This window comes from Danio aesculapii, chromosome 5 (genome assembly GCF_903798145.1).
Source record: "Danio aesculapii chromosome 5, fDanAes4.1, whole genome shotgun sequence".
NCBI classification, from domain to species: Eukaryota; Metazoa; Chordata; class Actinopteri; order Cypriniformes; family Danionidae; genus Danio; species Danio aesculapii.
In genome coordinates, this window is record NC_079439.1 from 25634122 (window position 1) to 25658886 (window position 24765).

At 35.1% G+C, this 24765-nt stretch overlaps 1 protein-coding gene across 2 annotated transcripts; it reads left to right on the forward strand.

Annotated features, from left to right (window-relative positions):
- The first annotated feature begins 623 nt into the window (after nt 1-623).
- zdhhc23a (zinc finger DHHC-type palmitoyltransferase 23a) lies at nt 624-22811 on the forward strand. Of its 2 annotated transcripts, none has more exons than XM_056457738.1 (8): nt 624-1099; nt 2825-3164; nt 8428-9075; nt 12127-12294; nt 14591-14858; nt 20588-20914; nt 22203-22285; nt 22440-22811. In XM_056457738.1, the coding sequence occupies exons 2-6, from the start codon at nt 3043-3045 to the stop codon at nt 20594-20596; spliced, it is 1215 nt and encodes a 404-aa protein (XP_056313713.1). In that variant the 5' UTR covers nt 624-1099; nt 2825-3042; the 3' UTR covers nt 20597-20914; nt 22203-22285; nt 22440-22811. The 2 variants fall into 2 exon arrangements, with proteins under 2 accessions (XP_056313713.1, XP_056313714.1); XM_056457739.1 differs by having other exon boundaries at nt 3017-3164.
- Nucleotides 22812-24765: the final 1954 nt, after the last annotated feature.

Genomic DNA, 24765 nt, shown 5'->3' on the forward strand with positions numbered 1-24765 from the left:
GGTTTTACAAATTTAAGTTGATTGAACATAAAACATAGAAGTTGTCTCAAAAAACATCAAGAATTTTATTGTTTCTGCTCATTTTAATTAAGTGGTTTGAACAAACAACAAATATATTTTTTTGGATGTTTGATGGCCAGCAAGTGAGTAAATAAACTGTGTACAAATTTTAAGTATGGGGTAAACTATCCCTTTAAGCTCTATTTACAATCTATAATTTTGGAATAAATTACAATCAGTCAATCAATTTTAACAATAAACATGTTAAAACAAATTAAAAACTTAACTGAAGAGTAAAATTTGATGTAATACACAGATAGTATATTAGCCTATATTTAAATGGATATTTCTAAACTAAAATCTGGCTTTAATTTCTTTTACATGCAATAGCCTCTAGCAATCAATAAGAAAACAGCCATACTTCTCAAAAGCGGATAAAATGTAACAATAGGGCAATAGAAGGGGTTAAAATCTGAGGTGACAAGGCTACTGTGTGACCCTGGTTTGGCCCGTGGGTTATGCCCGGTATGCGCGCTGCTTTCTCTCCGCGTCGCTTCACGTTGTCGCTGTCACGGTAACACCTGCCAACTTCCTTTCTCAACGCCGCCACCAGCCCTAATCGGTAACAACGCTCGTAAACAGATCCTGCTCGCGCGCCTGAGAGAGATGAGAGGAGCGAGAGAGCGCAGAGTATCTATCACTGCCTTCCGGACAGTCCCGAGACTCTTCACCAGCGGCACCTCACAGTCTGATAAACCCGACAAGGACGCACTTTTCTGTTGGCAGGAGGGATTGTTGAGGAGCAAACGAATGAGATGTATGGTTTTCAACATATGTTCTGCTAACATTTATATCCTTCTTAAATGAAACGAAAGGGAATTTGGAAAGCGTATTCTGACGGAAGTATATATTTGACACGAAAATCTAACTGGATCAAGAGGACAACTTAGGATGGAGTACTTAAGGGGATGGCTTCTTGATATTTTAAGCTAATTTTAAAAACGCTGGACTGACTTATTCCTTCACTAAAACGGCTTCACTGAAGAGTCAAGAAAAACAGAGGAAGAACTTCCATCAGTTCTGGATCCATCTGAGCCTGGTAAACCAACAAAACTTATATTAATATTATTTTGATAAAGGTTTTAAATATAAATATGGCTGATACAGATTTTAAGTCCTCTTCAAGAATTAAATTCATCCTATGCATGGTTAATTTTAAATCACAGCACACTCAAGGGCAAACCTTTTGTTTACTCCTGGGAACAAATGTAATTTGGAACATGTCAAACACATGCCGCTCAATTATTTTCTTCATCCAGCAACTGTGATGGAGAGCGGCCTCTCAGGAAAAACTTTTTTTGATGGCCCAATTATGTGAGCCACTTGAGACATCAGATGGCCTTAATTCAAAGAGACAAAGAGCAGATTCAGATGTTAATACACTACATGCAGATCATAATACTTTAGTTATTGTTGAATGTGTCCTACAGCATGTCTGTTCCAGTGTCAGCTCTCATGAGGAGGAAGACATGGGCTGGGTCAGGCTTTGTGACCTGAAACTACTCTTAAAAAAATCTTGACTTCTTTTTTTTTTGTTGTTGAATCAAATAAACTTTTCTAGTCATCTCATCAGCTAAACTGACTAAAAAGATTAAGTTAAACTTTGCATGAAGTGTAAATAACTTACAAAAAATGTAGTTGAAATGTGGAAATTGTTTTATTAAAATAAGTTAAAATAATTTTTTATTTTATGTTTATTGGGAACACTCAATTGAGTACAATTATACAACATTTCAAGGTACATTTGAATCTCAATATGTGACATTAAGTGATACCCAATTTAAGCACAATATTGTCAGGTGTCCTAACTGTACATAGTACACAATTTCTGTTAAATTCTAGAAATAAAAATAGCAAAAAAATAAATAAAAATTAAAGCACTGTTGTGAGAACCCATGTCATAATATAATTCCTTCCAGAATAATCTCAAATGACCATCTTCATTATACACATGGGGATAACACACAATACAATATGAGTATATACAACCATAGACATATACACACATTAGCTTATATTTATCTATCTGTTGAGCATAATCTATTTGTTTAAATCAACAAAATCAGGTCTTCTAACTAAAATATATTCAAACCATTTCCTCCATTTTCCCAGGAATGTATCCTTCTTTAAGTTGACTACAGAAGTGATTTTTTTTCCATGAAGTAACAAAGATTTGTAGTCATGATTTTTTTTTTCTTATGGTTGCCTTCAATTTTTAAGCAGAATCAAATTATCCTTTTGAGTCCATTGAACTTATATTATGTTAAACTGACTTGCCTAATTTATAAAATTAAGTTAGAACATGATTAACTTAGATTAATAAGCTACAATGACATAAAACATATGCTGTCAGGACTAATTGATTATATAATTTTTTACAGTGTAGTTGGTTTTAGCACTGAATTTTCATATGTTTTTTTTGTCATCTTTTTACAAAAAGGAAAAATTTTAATATAGCTAATTTAATTGAAAAAATAAATAAATGTGCAGGTAATCATTTGATTTGATAGACCAGAGGAAGCCTCTTTCTTGGTCAATTCACAGATTAGGCTTCAGAATCAATACACTTGCTAAGTTATCATATTAAAAAGAGGTCAAATAAGAATATGTATTTATATGATAATTAATTACTTATACATTATCAATCATGATAGATTTGTGGATCAAATTATAAGTATCAAGTTCAACCTGATTTATTAAACCTGTAAAATTATAAAAGCATTTACAACTCTATTGATAATGATTAATTAACTTTTTTTCCCAGCCTGCTTTTTACACAAAGCCTCTGATGTGAGGAGCAGCAGATGACCAGTAAAGGAGCTGAATGAGAAATCTGCAGTCGTCTGTTCTGTCAGCTAACTGCTAAAACTACCAACAGCCCTGAATCAACTCTGTTCCAAGTTGAATTAACCCTTTCCACTCACTTGAATCAATGTGATCTAATCTAACCCTGAAGACGCAGGTATTCTCTAACATAAGGAGATGAAACGAGAACGTTTTAAGCCACCAGAACCAGACGACCCTCTGTGCTGCTGTGGGGACATCGACCAGCAAAGGGAGTACTGCTGCTGTGACTGTGAAGAACTTGATGATGCCTGCGAAAGGTTAGAGGTCAACTGTTTTAAAGGAACCTACATCTTTTCATATAAGCTTTTAAAGGCCCAGTGAAATGTGCCTTTTTATTCATTGTTTGACGTAATCTCTACTGAAAAATGAAGAGAGGGTGGAACATAGATTGGCTCCTCCCCTTAAAAAAACAGCCAATAGCATTTCGTTTTTATCACAGCTCTGCCAGTGAAAGTGGAAAAGATCAAGCACTAAATGAAAAGCAAACGAGAAGCATCTTAAAGGGGGCGCTGCATTTTAGATACAGAGCATTTGATTGGTCAAGATTTGATGAGAAACTGCAGTATGAGGTGATGTGAAAAAATAATTCACAAAAGATTGATATCTGCAAGAATGACTAACTGCAAGCTTTGGACGTTTATATCAGTTTTTTCTAAACGCTAATTTTATTACTGTTTTATAGTACACAAGTAAATTGATATCCTAAAACTAACAGATTAAAACTAACATCTACATTTTTTATTTTAATTTCACGGGACCTTTAGAGCAACACTCCACCTGTCCTTATTTCCTTTTGGAAATTAGCACATTTCACAACCCCACCAGAGTTGAACAGTTGAGTTTTACCATTTTGTAATCTATTCAGCTGATCTCTATGTCTGGCGGGAACACTTTTAACTTAGCTTAGCATAAATAATTGAAATGGATTAGACCTTTAGCATCTTGCTCAACTATTATAGTACTATATACAATATACTATGTTATCGAATGCTGTTACCTATCTGGAGACTGTTTTCAAGCACTGTGTAATATAATTGCACAGTCCTGGTACGACAGCAAAGTTCCTTGATCCTCACACCGCAATGAGAGTATAGTTCCTAGCAGTCTTATTGCACAATGTAACTACTGAAAAGTCAAACTTTAAATAGGAATATTAATAAAACTATTTTTTTTTGACAATTTTGAGTGAGATGCTATGCTAATGGTCCAATCCAATTCGATGATTTATGCTAAGCGACACATAAAAAATATATTTTTTTGCTTGTTCAAACTACTTAATTAAAATGAGCTGAATCAACACAATTCTTGAGATTTTATTGGGACAACTTAATTTTTTTTATGTTCAATCCACATAAATTTGTTAGAAGTGTTAAGTTTACTTAATAGATTTGTGTTGTGTCAACATAAATGAATTTTGTGGAACTCTGAATTTTTGACGATGTAAGATAAAAGTGCTGCCGCCAGACCGGGGGTTGGCTTAATGTATTAAAAAATGGTAAAACTCAACTCTTTAACTCTAGGGGACTTGTAAAATGAGCATAATTTCAAAAGTGTTCCTTTAAGGAGTAGTTTATTCAAATATATTCTAAGATTTGATTTTATCTATTCACTCACCTTCGTGTTTTTCTCAGAACATTTTTATTCATGATGAACAGCTGCTTTTTTCTATACAGTAACGTCAGTGAATGTGTGTAAAACATGACAAACACTTTATTTTGATGGTCCCCTTTAGTAATTGTGCTGATTAAAAGGAACTTAACAACACCATGTCAGCTAGTGCTCATTGGAGTATTAGTATACTGTCTGCTTATTATCTGCTAACACTTTATTTTGGTGTCTCCTCAATGGACATTCTTCTCACTATAGGCCAGTTTTACCTACAGCTTCCACCAGTGCAAAATCTTTTGTGCCATTAAAATTATGGTCAGCATTTATTAGACATCCAGTGATAAATTCCCAGCAGACACACAATGTCATAAGATATTAATATTAGGTTAAATTTAGGTCATCAGCATCTAAGGACAATGTTATTTTGACATCCAATAACGACGTAAAATGATGTTGATATTTGGTTGATTTTAGGTTGTCTTGGAAGGTAACCAAAATCTAACGTCAAGATACATTCTAAACCAACGTCATATTGACGTCAAATACTGATATTTATTCATCAGATATGGCAACCAAAATCCAACATCAGATAGACGTCATAGTGGTAATGTCCACACAACGTCAAGCTGTAACATCATTAGACGTTGAAATTTGACAACGTTTTTAGGTTGCGTTGGAAAGTAACTAAGGTCACGTTTACACGGTCAGGTCTTGATGCCCAATTCCGATTTGTTGCCTATATCTGATTTTTTGCCCATCTGTTTACACCTTCTTTTAATTGTGAGCCATATCTGATTCATCTGTTTACACTTGCCATACAATTTACGACAGTGCGCATGCGTAAAGACGAGTTCTAGCATCTGCGCCACACTAGCTATGATAGAAGAAATTGTCTTGCTTTTAGCTCTGCAAAATATGTGAAGTTCGCCCAACTTTAAAATGATTTTGAGGTGGAGGCGGAGGAGGAGGGAAAGAGCCGTAACAGAAGGCAGGTAACCTCTGCCATCGACCACTGACCACTTTCCTCCTCCATGTTTCTCTGTTGATGTTGTTTACCGTGTCCGCGTCTCTACATACGCTCTTCCTTCTACGTCATTAAACTGTGGAGAAGTACCACACTGTCGCAAGTTTTATGATGTACAAAATAGAACGCCTCAATAAATCCGATCTGCCAGTTTACATGATAGACACATTGTTACATATCTGATTTAAATCTGATTTATTTCCACATATGAAGGAGGCCTGAAACCTTCTCTGAATATCCGAATGCATGCGCTTTTTTCGTGTTTACACGGTCATAAAACTGATCCCATCTGTGTCACATATGAGCAAAAAATCGGAATTGAGTCACATTTTACTGGCAGTGTAAACGGAGCCTAAAATGCAACGTCTATACGACTGTCCGACACTGACGTCAGCATGACATTGGATTCTGATGTCAACCTGATTTTCATTTCCAAATAAAATCCATGACATTGGATACAACGTCAATATGACGTCATGTTGACGTCCTGGACCTGCTGGGTTAGTTTTGATAGGCATCAATAATTATTTTGAAATTGTTTAGAAAAATACCCACCTGTATTTTAATTTACATTAGCAGGAGTTTTCCTCTTGATGCAGCATTTATTAGAGGAGAGAACTGAAATGAGTCACACAATGTGAGTTACTATGGTTGGATTATAAATAGGTACATAGGGTAGGCTAAATTATCCGTTGTGTATGTGTGTGAATGAGTTGTATGGGTGTTTCCCAGTGATGGGTTGCAGCTGGAAGGGCATCGGCTGCATAAAACATATGCTAGATAAGTTGGCGGTTCATTCCGCTGTGGCGACCCAAGATTAATAAAGGGACTAAGCTGAAAAGAAAATAAATGAATGAATGATTATAAATAGATGAAGCATTTAGACATTTTGTACAGTGTAATATTTGCACTATTATCAAATGTATATTTTGTATGAGAACTACAGTAACATCGATCAGACTTTCCTTCAGTTTGCTCCTTATTTTTTCAATCACTAAGCTGAAAATGCACCATTGCCACCTTTTTCATTATTAAAGTAAACTTTTGCATGTTTTCAGATTAAATCAACTGTTTTAGAGTGCGGTTTTTAACTGAACTCGACACGTCCGTTTTGCAAAACCTGTGAAGTTGTCCAGATGTGATGTAGCACAGCAGTGTGCTTTGTGTCCTGTGACTGACCCATTTAACAGTCTTCTAATACTCTGCTAAGACACTAACACATCAAGCCCATGTCACAGAACTAGCTCACTTCTATCTTTTTTTTCTTGTGCATTGACCTGCTTGGCAAACTAAAACAGCCAATAAAAGCTATCTATCTCACTGACAGCCTGACCTGGCCAGAGTTGACATGCTGATGGATCCCAAAAACTAATCTGATTGTCACTCACAGATTTTCTCCAAGACCAACCATTGCCAACATATATTTTTTTAATTAAGCAGATATGATATAATTTGCTGGTGGTTTCAAACTTACAGATAATAGTAATGGAATACAGTTATGTAAACAACCCTAACATTACATTTATTCCAAGCCAAATCGACCCTAAAAACCAAAATTAATACAAAATTATGCTAATTAATGAAGGAAAAAAAAAGGGGGGGTCCATTTACAAAGAAGGTAAGGTCTCGACAAAAGAAATCACGGGGTTTCACATTTTATGAAATAACCTGACAGAGTTCCTAATGGAGTATTAATATTTTCCACATGTAAATAAGTTGTAATTATATGTAAATAAGAAACACAATAATTAAAGGGGGCGTCACGGTGGCGCAGAGTGTAGCACAATCGCCTCACAGCAAGAAGGTCCCAGGTTCGAGCCTCGGCTGGGTCAGTTGGCATTTCTGTGTGGAGGTTGCATGTTCTCCACGTATTGGTGTGGGTTTCCTCTGGGTGCTCTGGTTTCCCCCACAGTCTAAAGACATGCGCTATAGGTGAATTGAGTAAGCTAAATTGGCCGTAATGTATGTGTGTGAATGCAAGTGGATGTTTCCCAGTGTATGGATGTCTCCCAGTGTTGGGTTGCGGCAGGAAGGGCATCCGCTGTGTAAAACATATGTTGAATAAGTTGGGGGTTCATTCCGCAGTGGTGACCCCTGATTAGTAAAGGGACTAAGCTGAAAAGTAAATGAATGAATGTTTAAAGGGGGCCATCAATATACAGTGTAACCAACATGTTATTTTCTATTTTTGCGTGGAACCAAAATGGGGGAGTTTTGTTTCTTGACTTCTTTCTTACTGTCTGTTTTTTTTGGATTCGGCATATTTATCTGAATGTATGTAGTATAGCAAGAAAATTTTGTAGTACATTCATTCATTCATTCATTTTCTTTTCAGCTTAGTCCCTTTATTAATTTGGGGTCGCCATAGCAGAATGAACCGCCAACTTATACAGCACATGTTTCACGCAGTGCATGCCCTTCCATCTGCAACCCATCACTGGGAAACACCAATGCACACTCATTCACTGACATACACTACGGACAACTTTAGCTTACCCAATTTACCTAAAGCGCATGTCTTTGGACTAGTCAGGGAAACCAGAGCATCTGGAGGAAACCCACACAAACATGGGGAGAACATGCAAACTCCATACAGTAGTGCCAACTGACCCAGCCGAGGCTTGAACCAGCGACCTTCTTGCTGTGAGGTGACAGCGCTAGTCACTGCGCCACCGCGCCACCCATTTTGTTGTACATAGATTGTTTAAACATTTTAAGGAGGATTATTAAGACTTATTTGGAGCTTTGTGCACGATGTCTCACTCTATAAGTCACCAACTTTTACATTTTGTGATTGTACTTTTTCAAATCAATTGTATTTATTTCAATTGTCAATTAAATTGGATTGAATTTGTATTTTTTCTGTTTTTCCTTTTTTTTTTAATAAGGTTACTCAGAGGAGAGCCAGACAAGCCAGACGTCTTTTCGCGTTTCATCTCTCGTATGGCTGATCGTTTGGGTTTGCCATGTTGCACCGTAGGACCTCTTCGACTGGAACTCTCTGTTTTACCTCCCATGGTTTTAATCCCTGGCCTGTTGCGAGTCGCAGCGATTAATTGCTTGTTGGGAGTTATAATCCTAACAGCGCTTCCACTACTGGTGCTTTGGTATTACTATATGACTCACAGAAGAAAAAGACGCACATTGTTTTTCCTTAGTTTGGCACTTTTCTCCCTCGCCTACATGTACTATCTTTTCCTGACTGAGATCGTCCCTAGAGGAGATGTAAGTCATTTGCAGGTGGTTACCGCAACGACAGGCATGATGTTGACGCTCATCTCCCTTGTGCTCACCAAACAGGGACCGGGATTTGTCAATTCCCAGTCTTTAGCTCTGGGAATCAACAGTAGCTCTGCAACCAATCAGAGCACAAACTTAACATTAGACACCGCCCTGTGTAATGGAGTCAGCCATTCAAAGGGAGAGAAGGATGTGAAGAAGAAGTGTCCTGTGTGCAGACTGGTGCGCCCACCAAGGGCAGGGCATTGCAGAATCTGTGGGGCATGTGTCCTACGAATGGACCACCACTGTGTTTGGTGGGTTTCTTGTTCCTTTTACTTATTTTAAAGCAACTATGATGGAAATCATCTTTTGTAAGCTCTTTGGACAGAACGGTGTAGGTCATATTGGTGTGATATAAAGACAATAAGTCTCTTTTTTTAATTTCCTGACCTTAAAATAGGATCCAAATTTCTCCCATCTTGAGGCTCACCTCAATGTGATGTAGGAGTGCAGATTTCCCCGCCAATCGAATTGATTGACAGCCGTGTATTAACATGTCTTCAAAGTAACACAAATAATCATATCAATAAGACAGGATTTGCGCAAAACAATCGGGATAAAAAGATCTGTTGATCTCGCTGTGATCATCGATCATCATCAAATGTGATCAAGAATGAGTTTTACAAGTTTAAAACGTTTTTAAAACAGTGCATGTTGGCAATGAATTACAGTGATTTTACCGTCTTTAAGTGCAAATTTAAATGCGTGCACTGTGTGTAGGTGTGTGTCCACTGTATGTATGTGTGAACTTCGTAACGGCATTGTGCGTGACTTATTGTTGCAGAAAGGCTTGAATTAACTCCACAACAAATACATCAAATAATCATTGGCAAAGTTCTTACTGTAGTATTTCTCACAAAAGTTACGTGAGATCTGCTTCCTTCACGTCTGTCATTGTGCTGTTTATCTGATGCAGCCGGAGACTGAGGCACACTCTGACAGGTAGTGGGAATGGTGGGCGGAGAGAACTAGCATTAACGGCAACAAAAACAGCTACATTGTGTTCAGAGCAGAAAATTCCAATATTCTGAAAGCTATAATAAATAATCTGATGGGTGTTTTGGGCTGAAACTTTACAGACACATTCTGGACACACAAAAGACTTATCTTAAATCTGGAAAAAGGGGTAAAATGGTGCCCTTTAATATACTGTGGAAACTAAACAGATAAAAAGGGGTGTGCACTGAGGCCATTTTCTTTATGTTGCTGCAATGTCAAAATAACCCGTGTCTATGCTGCCATCTATATGTTTACAATTGGTAAGTTTTCAAAAAGAAAGCTGATGTTAATCTGGCATGCATTTATGTCAAGTTATTGTGAAATATACATTTTTCTTTAGAAGAATCAGTTTCATTTATATTCCTATAACAAAATGCCTTGTATAATTAATAAAAAAGTCTGTATTCTTGTATTATTATTAAATATTATTATTAATGTTATTATTGTTATTATTATTATTATTAATAATAATTATTGTTATTATTATATTTATTAGTATAATTCTATGATTATGATATTTTTATTGTAATGATTAATTATTTAAGAATAATTACAAATTATTTAAGTAATTAAGTAATATGGCCATCTGCTTTCATGTTCACATATTTGACCTTGGACCACAAAACATGAATGTAATGTTTTATTTTATTTTTAAATTGTCTACATCTGATAGGACAATATTTGGCTGAGAGACAACTATTTTAATGTGTTCAATCTAAAAGAAAAAAAATGTAGAAATTGATAAAATCTCCTTTAAAGTTAACCTAATTAAGTTACATGCATATTACTAATCAAAGATTGCATTTTAATATATGTTTACAGTAGAACATTTATAAAATATCTTCATGAAGCATATTATTTACCTAATAGTCTAATGATTTAATGATAAAAAATCTATCATTTTAACTTATACAGACTCATTCTGATTATGTACCCCTATATATCTTTCTGGAGAGCGTCAAATTTGTCACAGGAGCCACGTTTTTTGCAGATTTTGTTTTCGTGAATCCACTAGAGTCCGCTGTGTATGCTTTTTCATATCTCAAATTTCTCTTGCGAGTGCCATTCGCGCCTGCTGTTCTTGCGTAAATCCACCAAAGGCCGCTGTCGACTGACTGATCTGCTGACTGACCAACCGACCAATTATCCCCAACCCTCCCCTTCCCTAAACCCAACAAATAGTGTTTTAAAAAGCACTGATTGACCCGCCCACCCACTTCCCCCAACCCAACCGCAGTGTTTTAAAAAGCAATCCAGAAAAAACTCCAGATTTTTTTTTATCATGTTTTCAGATTTTACCACATTCTCACCCTGTTATTTACTTGTTTATTTGATTTTTTAGCTTCTGTTTTTGTCTTACCTGCTTTCTGGAACCGGACTCAAACTGTTGTCTCGCTCAACTCCGCCCTACGTTTCAAGTCTGCCGACGTACATGTCGAGCTACCAGACAAGTAATAGCAGGAAAGCCGTTCATACGGAGGTAAGCGGTCAGCTGGTAAGCGAGAAAAGGAATGGCGTCATACCGGCCTGTAGCGTTCGTTTTAAAGACGAAATGCAACCATACATAACTCTGGTTACATATTTCGTGATCTCCAGAAATGTATATTGGGCTACGTTTTCAGAATGAGCCCTTTGTTGCACACAATGCATTTTTGGTTATTGCAAAAAAAAGGTTACATGTGTTCAAAGGTTAAATATCAGTTATTTTGCAATTACTATCCATTTCCTGCTTAAAAATATATATAACTTTATGGCTGAGCTTGTTGGGAAATTGAAATTTTGATATGTCCTATGACTTGTAATATTTATTTTAATGTCATATCTGTGCTTTCAATTGTGCCTTATCTGGCTTCATCCACAGTATTGCTACAGAAGTTGAACAGTTCTCAAACAAATCATACAGTAGGCCATTCCTCTGGTGCTCATGCCAGTAATCTGACTCTTTCTGATCTTTTCTCAATTGTATGCAAGCACACACTTCCCCATCAGACACACACATATGTTCAAGCTGATTCCCCAAAGACGTCACTGGAGCAGGGCAGGCTGGTGAGACATGTGCAAAGGCCACAGGAACGCAGCTTTCAGCACAGTAAAGCGAGCTCTCACCAGGCCAAGCTGTCTGCATGCTGCTTCAACACACACACAGACAGACAGTGGCACAGATAAAAACATAAACATGCCACAGACCACAAAATCCTCCTTTAAGTCACATTCAAGATAAACCTTTTTTAGACTTGATTATTTTAATGAAAATGTCTGCATGTTTGTTTACATGGTTGCTAACTTTTTGTGTCTTTCCATGGTAGGATAAACAGTTGTGTAGGCCAAGCGAATCACAGACAGTTCATCTTGACGCTCCTTCTCTTCCTGCTGACATCATTCTATGGGATCAGCTTGGTTTTGAGGAGTATCTGTCCAAAACAGAGTCTGTTCACAGCTATGCTTTACTGCCCTGGAGTCTACAACCAGTACAGGTATACAACTAATTTTAACACTAGAACCACCAGGGATCATTACCCAGCAAGCAATTTTGTGTTTAAGAGACATCTAATAGGGCACGTTTACAGCTCATGGTTCAAGGAATCTGATTTAAGTTGTTTTCCCCTCATGTGGCCTATGCAGATTGAATTTGGTCCATGTACATGTAAGCAGGAAAAATAACATGGATTTCAATATACTCAGATCAGTTTCATGCCTCATTCATATGTGGAATTAAATCAGATTTATTCAGCTGTGTAAGCAGGTAGATTGTATTTTCAGTTGTCAATGTAAGTCATATGTCATTTAAAAACATTAATGAGTGATTAATGTCGATGAGTCTTGCTTGAGTCCATCTGGTGCTCAGAGTTATAAAAAGGTATAATAAATAATCTGATGGGTGTTTTGAGCTGAAACTTTACAGACACATTCTGGAGACACAAAAGACTCATAATAAATCTGGAAAAAGGGGGTAACCTTGCTGCCCTTTAAGTACAGATAATGTAAATTGGCTAATAGACTAAAATTCCAAATTTTTCAGCTTTTATATTCTTTACTGATTTACTCCCAGGGCCGTTTATATCGAAGTTGATATTTAGCCACACCATGTTGGTGTTTCTAATTTTTACAAGGTAGGTCATTAGCCCAACGCTCAACCTGGAGGACCAGGAGATACACATGTACACTATGGACAATTTAGCTTACCCAATTTACCAGCGACCTTCTTGCTGTGAGGCAACATCGCTACCCACTGCGCCACTGTGTCGCCCCTGCGTGTATATCATTCATTTATTCATTTTCTTTTCAGCGTAGTCCCTTTATTAATCTGGGGTCGCTGCAGTGGAATGAACCGCCAACTTATCCAGCTGATGACCCTCCAGCTGGAACCCATCACTGGGAAACACCCATACACTCTCATTCATTCACACACATACACTACGGACAATTTAGCTCACCCAGTTCACCTATAGTGCATGTCTTTGGACTAGTGGGGGGACACCGGTGCACCCAGAGGAAACCCATGCCAACATGGGAAGAAGATGCAAACCCCACACAGAAAAGCCAACTGACTCAGCCGATGCTCGAACCAGCGAGCTTCTTGCTGTGAGGTGACAGCACTACCCACTGCGCCACCGTGTCGCTCCTGCGTGTAAATCAATTAAGAAAAAATGTTTCTAAGCATTTAAATATTTACTAATTTAACATTTCTCTTCTGTCAGATGGGTTCAGGTAGTCCCTCTGTCCTCTTTAGCAAAATTCAGCATCACAAGCAAAATGACCACCTTGTGTCATATAACATATATCGACCAATCAGCGCGGTTGTCAAGGCAGAATTTCAAGCACAACCAATCATTTTAAACAGAGACTTGATGAATCGTTTAAATAAATTAAAATGTTAATTAAAAGGTTTTTTTTTGCTGCCTAATGAGTAAGTTAAACACACCTGTTTAGGTTTTGATGCCAAAACTTGGTATTTTAAGTAATGCCAAATTATACTAACTTAATACCTTTAGTATTGACAACAGCAGGTTTTACAGTGTAGTGGGCAAACCACATGGAAGTGACACTATTAAATGTCTATTAGATTTTTACTGACAACTCATATTTAGCCATGTTTTAGCTAAGGTGTTTATATTTAGCTGTCTAATAGACATAAAACATTAAAAAAAGCTTACTGGCTATATATAAACCATGCAAACGACTGCTGTTTTAATTTTGCTGAAGACAAATGATGTCACTTTGTTATGCAACGGTCTTCACAAAGTAATGCAATGAGTCAAGATACTATTACTTTTAGTCACCAGCTTTGATTGTGAGCATGATATTTCTCCAGCGTCACACTTACACCCCTCACGGCATCTCTAAAACATGTCTGGCATCAATGAATCACATTCTTTTGCCTGTTGTAACTAAAACTGATTACTGACATCTCATACAACAAAATAGTGTTGCACAAATCACAGTGCGAAAAATAAAAGCGAAGGTAAGATTGACTTGCTGATGCTAATATATAAATATTCATTTTTAATCTTTGTTTTATCAAAACAATTTTTACCAACAGGGTTGTAAATAGCACAATTTTAGTAAAAGTCATTGACTGGGAGAGGATTTTTTAACTATTATCTGTTATATACATTAGAAATCAGCCATAGCTAAATGTTTTATTGTTAATGACACACTGTGTTTTCAGCCTATAATAATTTGCGTATATGTGTGTGTGTGTGTGTGTGTGTGTGTGTGTGTGTGTGTGTGTGTGTGTGTGTGTGTGTGTGTGTGTGTGTGTGTACACAGCACAGCACTGTGCTTCACGTGTGTGTGGTACAGTGTAATCATTACAGGTGGTCTGCTCCACCTGTTTATCCTTCAGATCATCAACGTCAGTTACAACGTAACAGAACGTGAAGCTCAGATTGCTTTGCGCAACAAAACCGGCAGACGTCGTTTCTGCGGCCTGGTTGTGGAGACTGGCGACCACTCGCGTGGCTTCCTCCAGAACTGGATTCAGTTCCTCACAATGAACACGGATGAGATCGGATCCTCCCTCAACCTCACAGATATGGTATGACACAAGTGCCACGTGTTGAGTAAATGCCGGTATTTTGGGGAATTTTTTATTCTGGACGTGCTCTGTATGGACATCTGATTTAGTGGGAAATGCAACCACAGCAGTGTTTTCATCCAATTAAATTGTCTGCTTGCACATGAAATGAAACCCTGTCCACAAAGACTGCAAGTCTGACATGAAAAAGAGGCTGTGTGAATGAAACACCCTGCAATAATCAGACATAACTAGGCTAATGTCTAATCCGAGTAAACAATCAGGTGTTATTATGACAAATGTAGGACATATTACAGTTCTTACATACAGACCTTAAATACGTTTTTAATCTATTTTAATGACATTTTCTCACCCTGAGGCTGTTCAAGTGGTGATTATTTTCCTTCAGTAGAATTTCTAGTAAAGATATAAAAAACAACAGTTCAATTCAAGTTCAGTTGTATAGCTCTTTTTTTCACGAATATCAACAACATACAGATAAAACGAAATTTAAAGGCTGCTGTTAATACATTGAGAGCTTATGAAGAGAAATGACTGGTATGTGCAAAAAAATGAACATTACAATATTATCATTTGTCTATCCGCAGCCTCAGCAAACCATTGATAGATCTTTGAAGGTGACTGGAGGCTTGTGCTTCAGTCTGTTATGGATGAGCTCAGGACCATTTGCTGAAGCTGTTCGTTAAAGGTTAGAAACTGGTAAATTATGTTCTTGCACAAACCAATCATTTCACTTTATTAGATCTCAGTGTACCATCAGGAGTAGTCACAGTATTCATTTTGTTTTAGCTGTATGTGTTGTTTTGACTTTCAGAGTGCTGATAGTAGGGCTGGGTGATTTGGCATAAAATCAAAATCTCGATTAATAAACATTTTAACTAAATTACGAATAATTAACGATTATTTTATTTCGTCTTAAGGCATCATCGTCAATGTAGTGCAGAGTAAGGCTCAAGAATGAGTCCATCGTCCTACTTGAATTTTTCTGAGCGGGGTCACGTGACACGTAGGGAAAGTAATTGAAAAAATCATCCTGGAAAGATTAGATCGATTATAGGTTCTGAATGTCGATTAATCACACAACCCTGGCTGGTTGCCATTGACTTAATTATATGAATCACCAAGGACCCCAGTTTCAGCTAAATACTGAAATAAAGATTTGTTTTTGCCGTCTTTTACCTTTCTGTAGTCTATAAATTAAATATGATACTCAAAATACCCATATAATATAGAGGTTAAAACAAACACTATTCTTTGACGTTTACATCTAAAACAATTAATAATAAAAACACATCAGGTGTTTTGTTTGCATTCTATTATATTATTACTGTATTATTATTATATTATTATTATTCTATTGTATGCTAATTCTACAATAGTAGCGTACCTTGTACACTGTTTAACACCATTTTGTCCAACGTGTTTTTTGTGTATGTGTGTGTGTGTGTGTGTGTGTGTGTGTGTGTGTTTTTGGACTTGAACCCAACTGAGCATTGTTACAACCCCTGGCAGTCTAGTAGAGTGGGGTTGTACACTTGAGCTGAGGATTCGGTTACGCATACTTAAAAGTAAATTGTGTTACAAAGTAAGGATGGACAACAAGAATTAGTGAACAAATGATAGTGATTTATTTACAAGAAGTGATGGTGAATCAGTGAGTGAGATATATACAGTACATGTCAGAGACAATGAGTAATGAAATGTTAGAAAGATTGGCTATGGGTGGTGCTAAAGAAAAGAACCAAACAGTCTTACTAATATTCACAACAATTCCCTTCTAATCTAATCTAATCTAATCTAATCTAATCTAATCTAATCTAATCAACAAAAGATATGAAAATTAGAAAATCCAGAGTTTCTTACTTTTTTCCCATCCAATTTTGCCTTTATGATGTTCAAAGTTACCTTGATATTGGATTATACAATCAGTCAGGATAGAGGTGTTCAATTAGGGAGAGTGAGTGTAGGATTTAAGTCTAGATTTGTCTTTAAAATGGCAAACTTCACCCAACTTATTCTCAAGTTGTTCCCCCCACACAATGAAAATCAGTTGGGCAATGACACTTTCATTAGCCTTTCACAGAAGACCAGTGAATGTTTCAGAATGAATTTGTGCAACATTGTATAAAAAAACCACATTTATTTTTCAAAATAATCTTCTTTCTGTGTTATACAGTTTAAAAATGACACGAGAGGTATTCAAATAATTTCCTATGAATATAAATGATAGCATAATGTTAAACTGTAGGCAGCACAATGGCTCAGTGGTTAGCATTGTTGCCTCACAGCAAGAAGGTTGCGGGTTCAAGTCCATTTCAGAGTTTGCATGTTCTCCCTGTGTTCGTGTGAGTTGCCTCTGAATGCTCTGGTTTCCATCACAGTCCAAAAACATGCGTTATAGGTAAATTGAATAAGCTAAATTGGCTGTAGTGTATGAGTGTGTGTGTAAATGCGAGAGTGTATGGGTGTTTCCCAGTACTGCGTAAAATATGCGTAAAACATATGCCAGAATAGTTTTCGGTTCATTCCGCTGTGATGATATCTGACATAGAGACTAAGCTGAAGGAAAATGAGTGAATGTTAAACTGCAGAGTGAACTATCCCTTTAAAATGAAAGAGATTACTCGTAGAACACTGATTTATCAGCCTGTCACATGCTAATAAACCAAAAAAAAACAAACATATGAAACTCAATGTACAAGCCAATATGATTCTAAACATGCTGCTACCTCTGTAGTGTGCTCTCTCAGGACAAATGATGTTGTGCACAGATTTCTCCAGTGTGATACTTTACGATGAGGTGTGTTTTACTGTTCTGTATGTCATCTATATGACATCATGAATTTACTATATGGAATAAATAAAGAAAGAAAATGTGTCTAAATGAATTCTGTCATTTATAGTAGGCAGACTGCTTTTCTAGTATGAGCTTGTGTTGATAGCGGTGCAAGGGCCATAATGAGTGACCTATATTTGCAGCAGGAGGGGAGACAGGAAGTGGTTTCTGAGCAGCGCTGGCCCTTTTACCTTTGTGCAAACCACAGGGTGCAATGAGAACAAGACAAAGAAAGCACAAAAACATGAGTGCTTATAAAATCATTTAAAAAGCATATTGTATATTTAGATCCTATCGTTATTACTAATGTTACATTGAAATTTAAAGCAGTTGATTAAACAGAATGTTCAGTTATTTACTAAAACACACCGCAGTTACAAAGGGCGTCTCTTTGGCTCTTTCACAAAAAGCACATTTATCACACCTCCTCTGTAATCACTTCAATATGTCAGTTTTATACAGGAAGTGTTTTTTAAGATACAGTGTTCTGAAACTCTGCCCCCGACTGATGGGTTATAGAGCGAGTGTTGTCTTAAACTGAATCACACATCCTGTACTGTGCAAGACACCATGAGGATCAGACACACTCATCCTGAACAACAATGGACTCGTCTGTTGATACTCTTCATAACTCTTATAACAGGTGTGTGTGTGTACCTTGTATTCCTTACATGGCAGGGACCTACATGTATAGCAATACCAGTGCATTACCCATCAAAATTTGGGTGTTTTTCATGTTGTTTTTTAAGAAAATTATTCTGTTTATCAAGGTGGAATTTTCTAAATGTAAAAAAAATGTTGACTATTTATTACATTTTTAAATAACTGCTTTTTTATTGTATGTAGTTTCAAATGAATTTATTACTTCAGTCATTATTGCTTTTATTACTATTACCATTAATAATAATAACCATAATAATAATTAATATTAGAGTGATTTCTGAAGGATCATGTGACTCTGGAGTAATGAAGCTGAAAATTCATCATTAAAATCACTGGAATAAATGATTAAATGAAATGATAAACTACTTTTGAACAGTTATTTTATACTGCAATAACATTTCACAATTTTTACTGTGTTTTTGATGAAATAAATGCAGCTTTGGTGAGCAGGAGAAACTTATTTTAAAACATTTAAAAATCCTACTGACCCCAAACTTTTACCTGGTAGTGTATATTTTGAGCATGTGGAGAATTTTACTTGGTCCATGAGAAAAGTGGCTTATAAATCAGATGGAATGAAGTATTTTGCAAATGTAAAGCTGCCGAATGTTTCTGTAAGGGTTGGTTTTGGGGGATGAAATATACTGTACACTCTGTACTGTATAAAAGTAATGGAAAGTCCCCATAAAGATAGCTGCAGAACTGTGGCTGTGAAAAAAAGATGTTTAACTGAGCAAGGAAATTTTCACAGTATGTCTAATAATATTTTTTCTTCTGGAGAAAGTCTTATTTGTTTTATTTCAGCTTGAATAAAAGCATTTTTTTTTAAATAAACATTTTAAGGTTAATATTATTAGCCCCTTTAAGCTATATTTTTTGATATTCTACAGAACAAACTATCGTTATACAATAACTTGCCTAATTACCCTAACCTGCTTAGTTAACCTAATTAACCTAGTTAAGTCTTTAAATGTCACTTTAAGTATAGAAGTGTCTTGAAAAATATCTAGTAAAATATTATTTACTGTTATCATGGCAAAGATAAAATAAATCAGTTATTACAGATGAGTTATTAAAACTATTATGTTTAGAAATGTGCAGAAAAAATCTTCTCTCCGTTAAACAGAAATTGGGGGAAAAATAAACAGGGTGGCTAATAATTCAGACTAACTATATATATTTTCTACTTTTCAGAAATTTGGTCCGTAAATTTTTTTGTGAGATGTTCTGTTTTGATTACTAAGGCTAAATATAGTTCATATAAAATAGAGCAAATACAGAAAAGTTATATATTATATTGTTTAAAATGACATTTTATTACATGTTACATTTAATTTCTGATAATGATGAGAGCTGCTATTTGGTGATGAATAACAAATAGTTTTTTGATAGACAGTACGTTTTAATGAACATCATCTTTTGTTACTGTCACATTTTATTATTTGCATCTCTTCCAAGGAAAATCTTTCTGCCGTCAAACTTTTGAATGGAAGTAGTCATTTCTGTGTGTGTTTGACTATATTATAATGAACTTTGAATTTGAAGAATGTTCAAGAATGCTGAAGAAAAGTTATATACCAGAAAGAACTTAAATGATCTATTCATATCTACAGTGCTCAGCATATATAAGTACACTCCTCACAAATCTCTCTTTTAACTTCATATTTTTAATAGGAAGCTATACAATATTATATTGGTGCATATATATATTAGATTATTACGATAACGGTCCAAAAACTAGTACACCCAAATTTATATGTTATAGAAAAATATTAAATACAAATTTTAAACAGAGAAAAATCAAGAGAAGCAAAAAATGGAAAAATTTAGTTGAAATTTTGCAGGTTGTGATTTTTTTTTCAATATTTTGCTTGAATTTAATTGTATCATCTTTTAATTTCTAAATCTGTTTGGTGACTAAAATATTGTTTTCAAAATATATCTGTTTAATAAATCTGTTTTGTTTAAATGCACTGAAAATACTTTGCCTATATTCACGGAGAAATGGATAATTATAATTCAAATATTCATTTTTAAAATGGGGTGTACTCAATTATGCTGAGCGCTGTATATAACCTTCATTAGGTGTCACAATTCATAAACTGTTAAAAAGTGATACATATTGGGAAATTGTGCTGTTCAGGTCAGGTCTGAAAATGATATTATGTTCATGTTTATGTCATTGAATTGGTATTTATATCTCTTCTTGTGTGTTTTTGTTTTTTCTTAGAGGCTTTAACAGAAGATAAAGAGATTCAGGCTCTGTTGGGTGGGAATGCACCTTTTAAGTTGAAGGTTAATAAAAGTGTAATAGTAACGCTTGCTGAATGGAGCAGGTGTCCAAATGAGAAGGTTTTTGTGTTCAGCCCTCATCATGGTCTCAGTGTATTTAACATCAGCTATTCTGGTCGCCTTTCTGCAAAATCAAACGACACCATTGTACTGGAAAATGTACAAGAGAGCGACTTTGGGACTTACTGTTATAAACTCAGTACTTTTCCACATGGAAGTCTTCAAGGACAAATTAAACTGGTCAAAAAGACACCAGATGAAAATGGTAAGAAGATTTAAATAATTATTTCTGTATGATGCTAAATTATATTTTATAATTATGCATACAAATTAAAACCATTTGGTGCTACACTGTAAAACGATTAGACGTCTGTAAAATGATTGACTTTACATAAAAAAGTAAGTAAGATTATTTGATTTTAAAGTGATTAGTTGATTTTACTTATTATTGCTTATTATTATGACTTTACTTTTTTTTTTACATATTATAAATATTAAGTTAAGACAACTTAACAGTTTCAGGTTACAACAGCTGACTTACTTTTTTGAGTAAAGTCAACTTGCTGCTTTTAAAGAAGCGGAATCACTCTGGGTCTTTTTTATGAGTCGGTTTTTGTCAAATTTATGCCTATATTTGATTATCATTTTGCATTCAGGATTAAGTATGAGGCACATGACACATACTGTAGCAGTGTCACAAGTTTTAAGTGCTACTGGAAATTGTTTAATAAAGTATTAATATACTATTCTTTAAATAATAAATGTGTTCACCTTTGGACATTGGACATTTGTGCTTTCATTTTTTATTTTTTTACAGAATTGTAGAGATCATTTCTAACTAAAACCTTCGTCCATAGTGATTGAATAAAATGCAAGTAATGTTGTGTCAAAAAAACATGTTTGGGTTGTTTTTTACCCAGCTGTGTTTTGGTTCAGTGGTTTGGTTAGTGTAGGACAGAACACATGGCTAACCTGACCCAGCAACTTGTTTCCTTTAACCCTAAATATTTGGTTGATTTTAGTCATTCTTTTCCGCAGTTACTATTAATGCTAACTAATTTGTTTAATCTTATAGATGATTAATTTAATCCTTTATTTAATATTTCTTCTATTAAAAATAATTTAACAGACCTTTTAGAAGTAAAAATTAAATATTTTAAAGTCAGTGTAATCAACAGGTATCCTGTTTTTACTTCAGCCGTGCTTTATCCAAACCACAATGACAAGTTTACATCTCAGTTAATTCCTGGGATTTTTATTCAGTCTCTTTCATACAAAGTTTGTCCTTTAAATGGTGCTGTGCATATATGGATGAACACTGGACTGAAAAACAACCCACAGTTACAGCATATAAAATCTGCTTAATTTCAAGGTAAACCTGCAGACTTTACATTTGAGCCAGCTAGGTAATGCAAAAAAAAAAAAAAACTACTCCAAATAACCCAGAAATAACCTAATAAGCTCAACTCAGCAATTGGGTTAAAATACAAACCTCAATTATTATGTGTGTTGAAATTTTAGCTCAAAATGAGACGTTGTGTTGATGTCCTCAGGTCTCCCCATCATGGTGATCTCAGTGGGAGCAGCAGCTTTTATAGTACTTTGTGGAATCACTATTGGAGTGGTTTGCTATAGGGTAATTATCCTAAAATTGACATTTTAAAGAACAAGATATATTGTATTTAACTAATGTCCTATGCAAATACTCTTCACCAATTGATATAGTGAATGTTTACACAGAAATGTACATGTTTTGCCACTAATTATTTATCTTGACCAATGTCCCTTAGAAGAGGAGAAGAAATCCAGCAAAGACTGCACTGGACACTGGAAGACAGAACAGACCCAAGAGCACATGTACAGAGAGCGACGGTGATGACTATCTGCATGTGAAATAACCTAACACAATGTCAGTATTGGACATTCAATTGACCATGCTGATGAATTATATTAAATTGACTGCTTTTAAAAAGACACTGATGCATAGACTAATGCTTGGATAAAAAACTTTTGTTGACTGGCACATAGTTATAAAGTTTAGTTTTAAGAAACTTCCACTTTATACTATTCACTACCGTAAACAGAACAGAGTTTTACCATTTTTTCATCCACTAAGCCGATGTCTGTGTCTAGTGGGAGCACTTTTCTTAGCTTAGCATAAATAATTGTATTGCATTAGACCATTAGCATCTCGCTCAAAAAATGTTTCCTATTTAAATCTTAAGACTTTTCTTAACCCTAGACGACCTGTAATATGAGTCTTTTTTTAAAAAAAGTGGCTCCCTTTAAATCATTCTTGCTTTTATGATATTTATACATTTTTATTTGTACTATAATATGTATATTAAGTGTTTTGTCCCTTTAACTGTGGACTTTATGTTGACTTTTTCATGATAAAATAAGGAGGATGAAGAAAGAAAGAAAGAAAGAAAGAAAGAAGGAAAGAGAAAGAAAGAAAGAAGGAAAGAAAAAGAAAGAAAGAAAGAAAGAAAGAAGGAAAGAAAAAGAAAGAAAGAAAAAGAAAGAAAGAAAGAAAGAAAGAAAGAAAGAAAGAAAGAAAGAAAGAAAGAAAGAAAGAAAGAAAGAAAGAAAGAAAGAAATTACTGCTCTTATATGTTTATTGGAAGTTCGGTTTTATCCCCTGATCTGGCCTCAGAATGTGATGAATTTTGATAAGCAACATTTTTTAAACTCAAAAACAACTGATTGTAAATAAAGTCTTCATTGTTGATCTGAAATGTCTGGAGTAAAAAGTGAAAAAACCCAACATTATTCATTAAACCAATCTGCATTTCTCATGTTGTTCAGATGGTGGCAGTGTACAAGAGTCAATGATCCAGGCAAGGTTGTCTTGTGTATAAATCACTGTGGATTTTTGTGTAATTATACTGTAATTATAAATAAACAGTACTGTAAATATTATACATAATAGGTTAGGAACTGAATTAGGTAAGCAAAGTTTCTCTTTCTATTTCTGCAATGAGAAATGCTCTATGTACAGGACATCTGATTCACTTACTGATGTCAACCACAAAGCTTCCTGAGTCCTGAGTGATCTTTCTAGAATAAACACGCAGCTCATTGGCAGGAAGAGCAGACTGATTGGTCTTTTTTTGCTTTGTTTAACGTCAGGTTTCCACTCAATCTGATCATTTGGCTTCTTTCAAGTACTGATGACATCAATTGCTGATCAAATGAATCATGATAAACAGTATATTATCACACAACACAGTCATTAACACCTAAGATAAACAGGTCACAGCTTTCTATTAAGAAATGAAAAAATACAAATATGAAGATTTATTTAAGCCACATGAAATACTTAAATGCAAAGCGAATCAGGGAACAGTGCAAATTTAGATTGTTGAAATGTACAAATGTATTTTGAAATATTTAGAAACTTTGTAACTGGCAGGAACAACTAAATTGAACAGTATTAAATTTACACACTATCAATTATAAGATTTCACAGATTTATTTTCTGTTGCTTGCTATGTTTGAGACATACCTTGGAATTTTAAGGTTCTATTTGCATTCTGAATGATTTTGGGAAATTGAGCTGCAAAGTTTTTGCATTCCATATAGCAAACAGTATGTCTGTAACATTTGTTTTTAAATATAAAGTCTCAAACAACTTATGAAAAACATCCCATAATGTAAATAAGTTGTCATTTAATAAGAATATGTCAATAACTCAATTTTGACAAAAATATCAGATAGAACCTTCTAATTCTAAGGTGACGATATGTTGAATGCAATTTTTTGTTCTTTTGTATTGTATTTATAAATTAAGGAAATTTAAAAGTTATTTTTGGTGATTTATTTATTATCAGCTCACTCAAGCGTTCTTAGAGGCTATAGCTGATTCTAAGACTAGTCTTATGTTAGAGTATTCAGTGTACATTGATCCTTCAGAAATCATTGTAATAGGCCGATTTGGTGCTCAAAAACATTTTGGATTATTATTAATAATTAAAACAGTTAAGCTGCTTCATGTTTTTGTGGAAGCCACAATATTTTACCATTCAAACATACACACACACACACAAACACAATACAAACATTCATTTTGCAGTGTTATTAAGTGTTTTATTTTAAATTAATGAAATGATCAAT

Bases quoted from the DNA above. Each gene is read 5' to 3' on its own strand.
- zdhhc23a (XM_056457738.1), top strand. From the start codon at position 3,043: ATGAAACGAGAACGTTTTAAGCCACCAGAACCAGACGACCCTCTGTGC. The intron at 3,165-8,427 runs GTTAGAGGTCAA...TTTTTTAATAAG, and splicing joins CTTGATGATGCCTGCGAAAG to GTTACTCAGAGGAGAGCCAG. The intron at 9,076-12,126 runs GTGGGTTTCTTG...TTTCCATGGTAG, and splicing joins ATGGACCACCACTGTGTTTG to GATAAACAGTTGTGTAGGCC.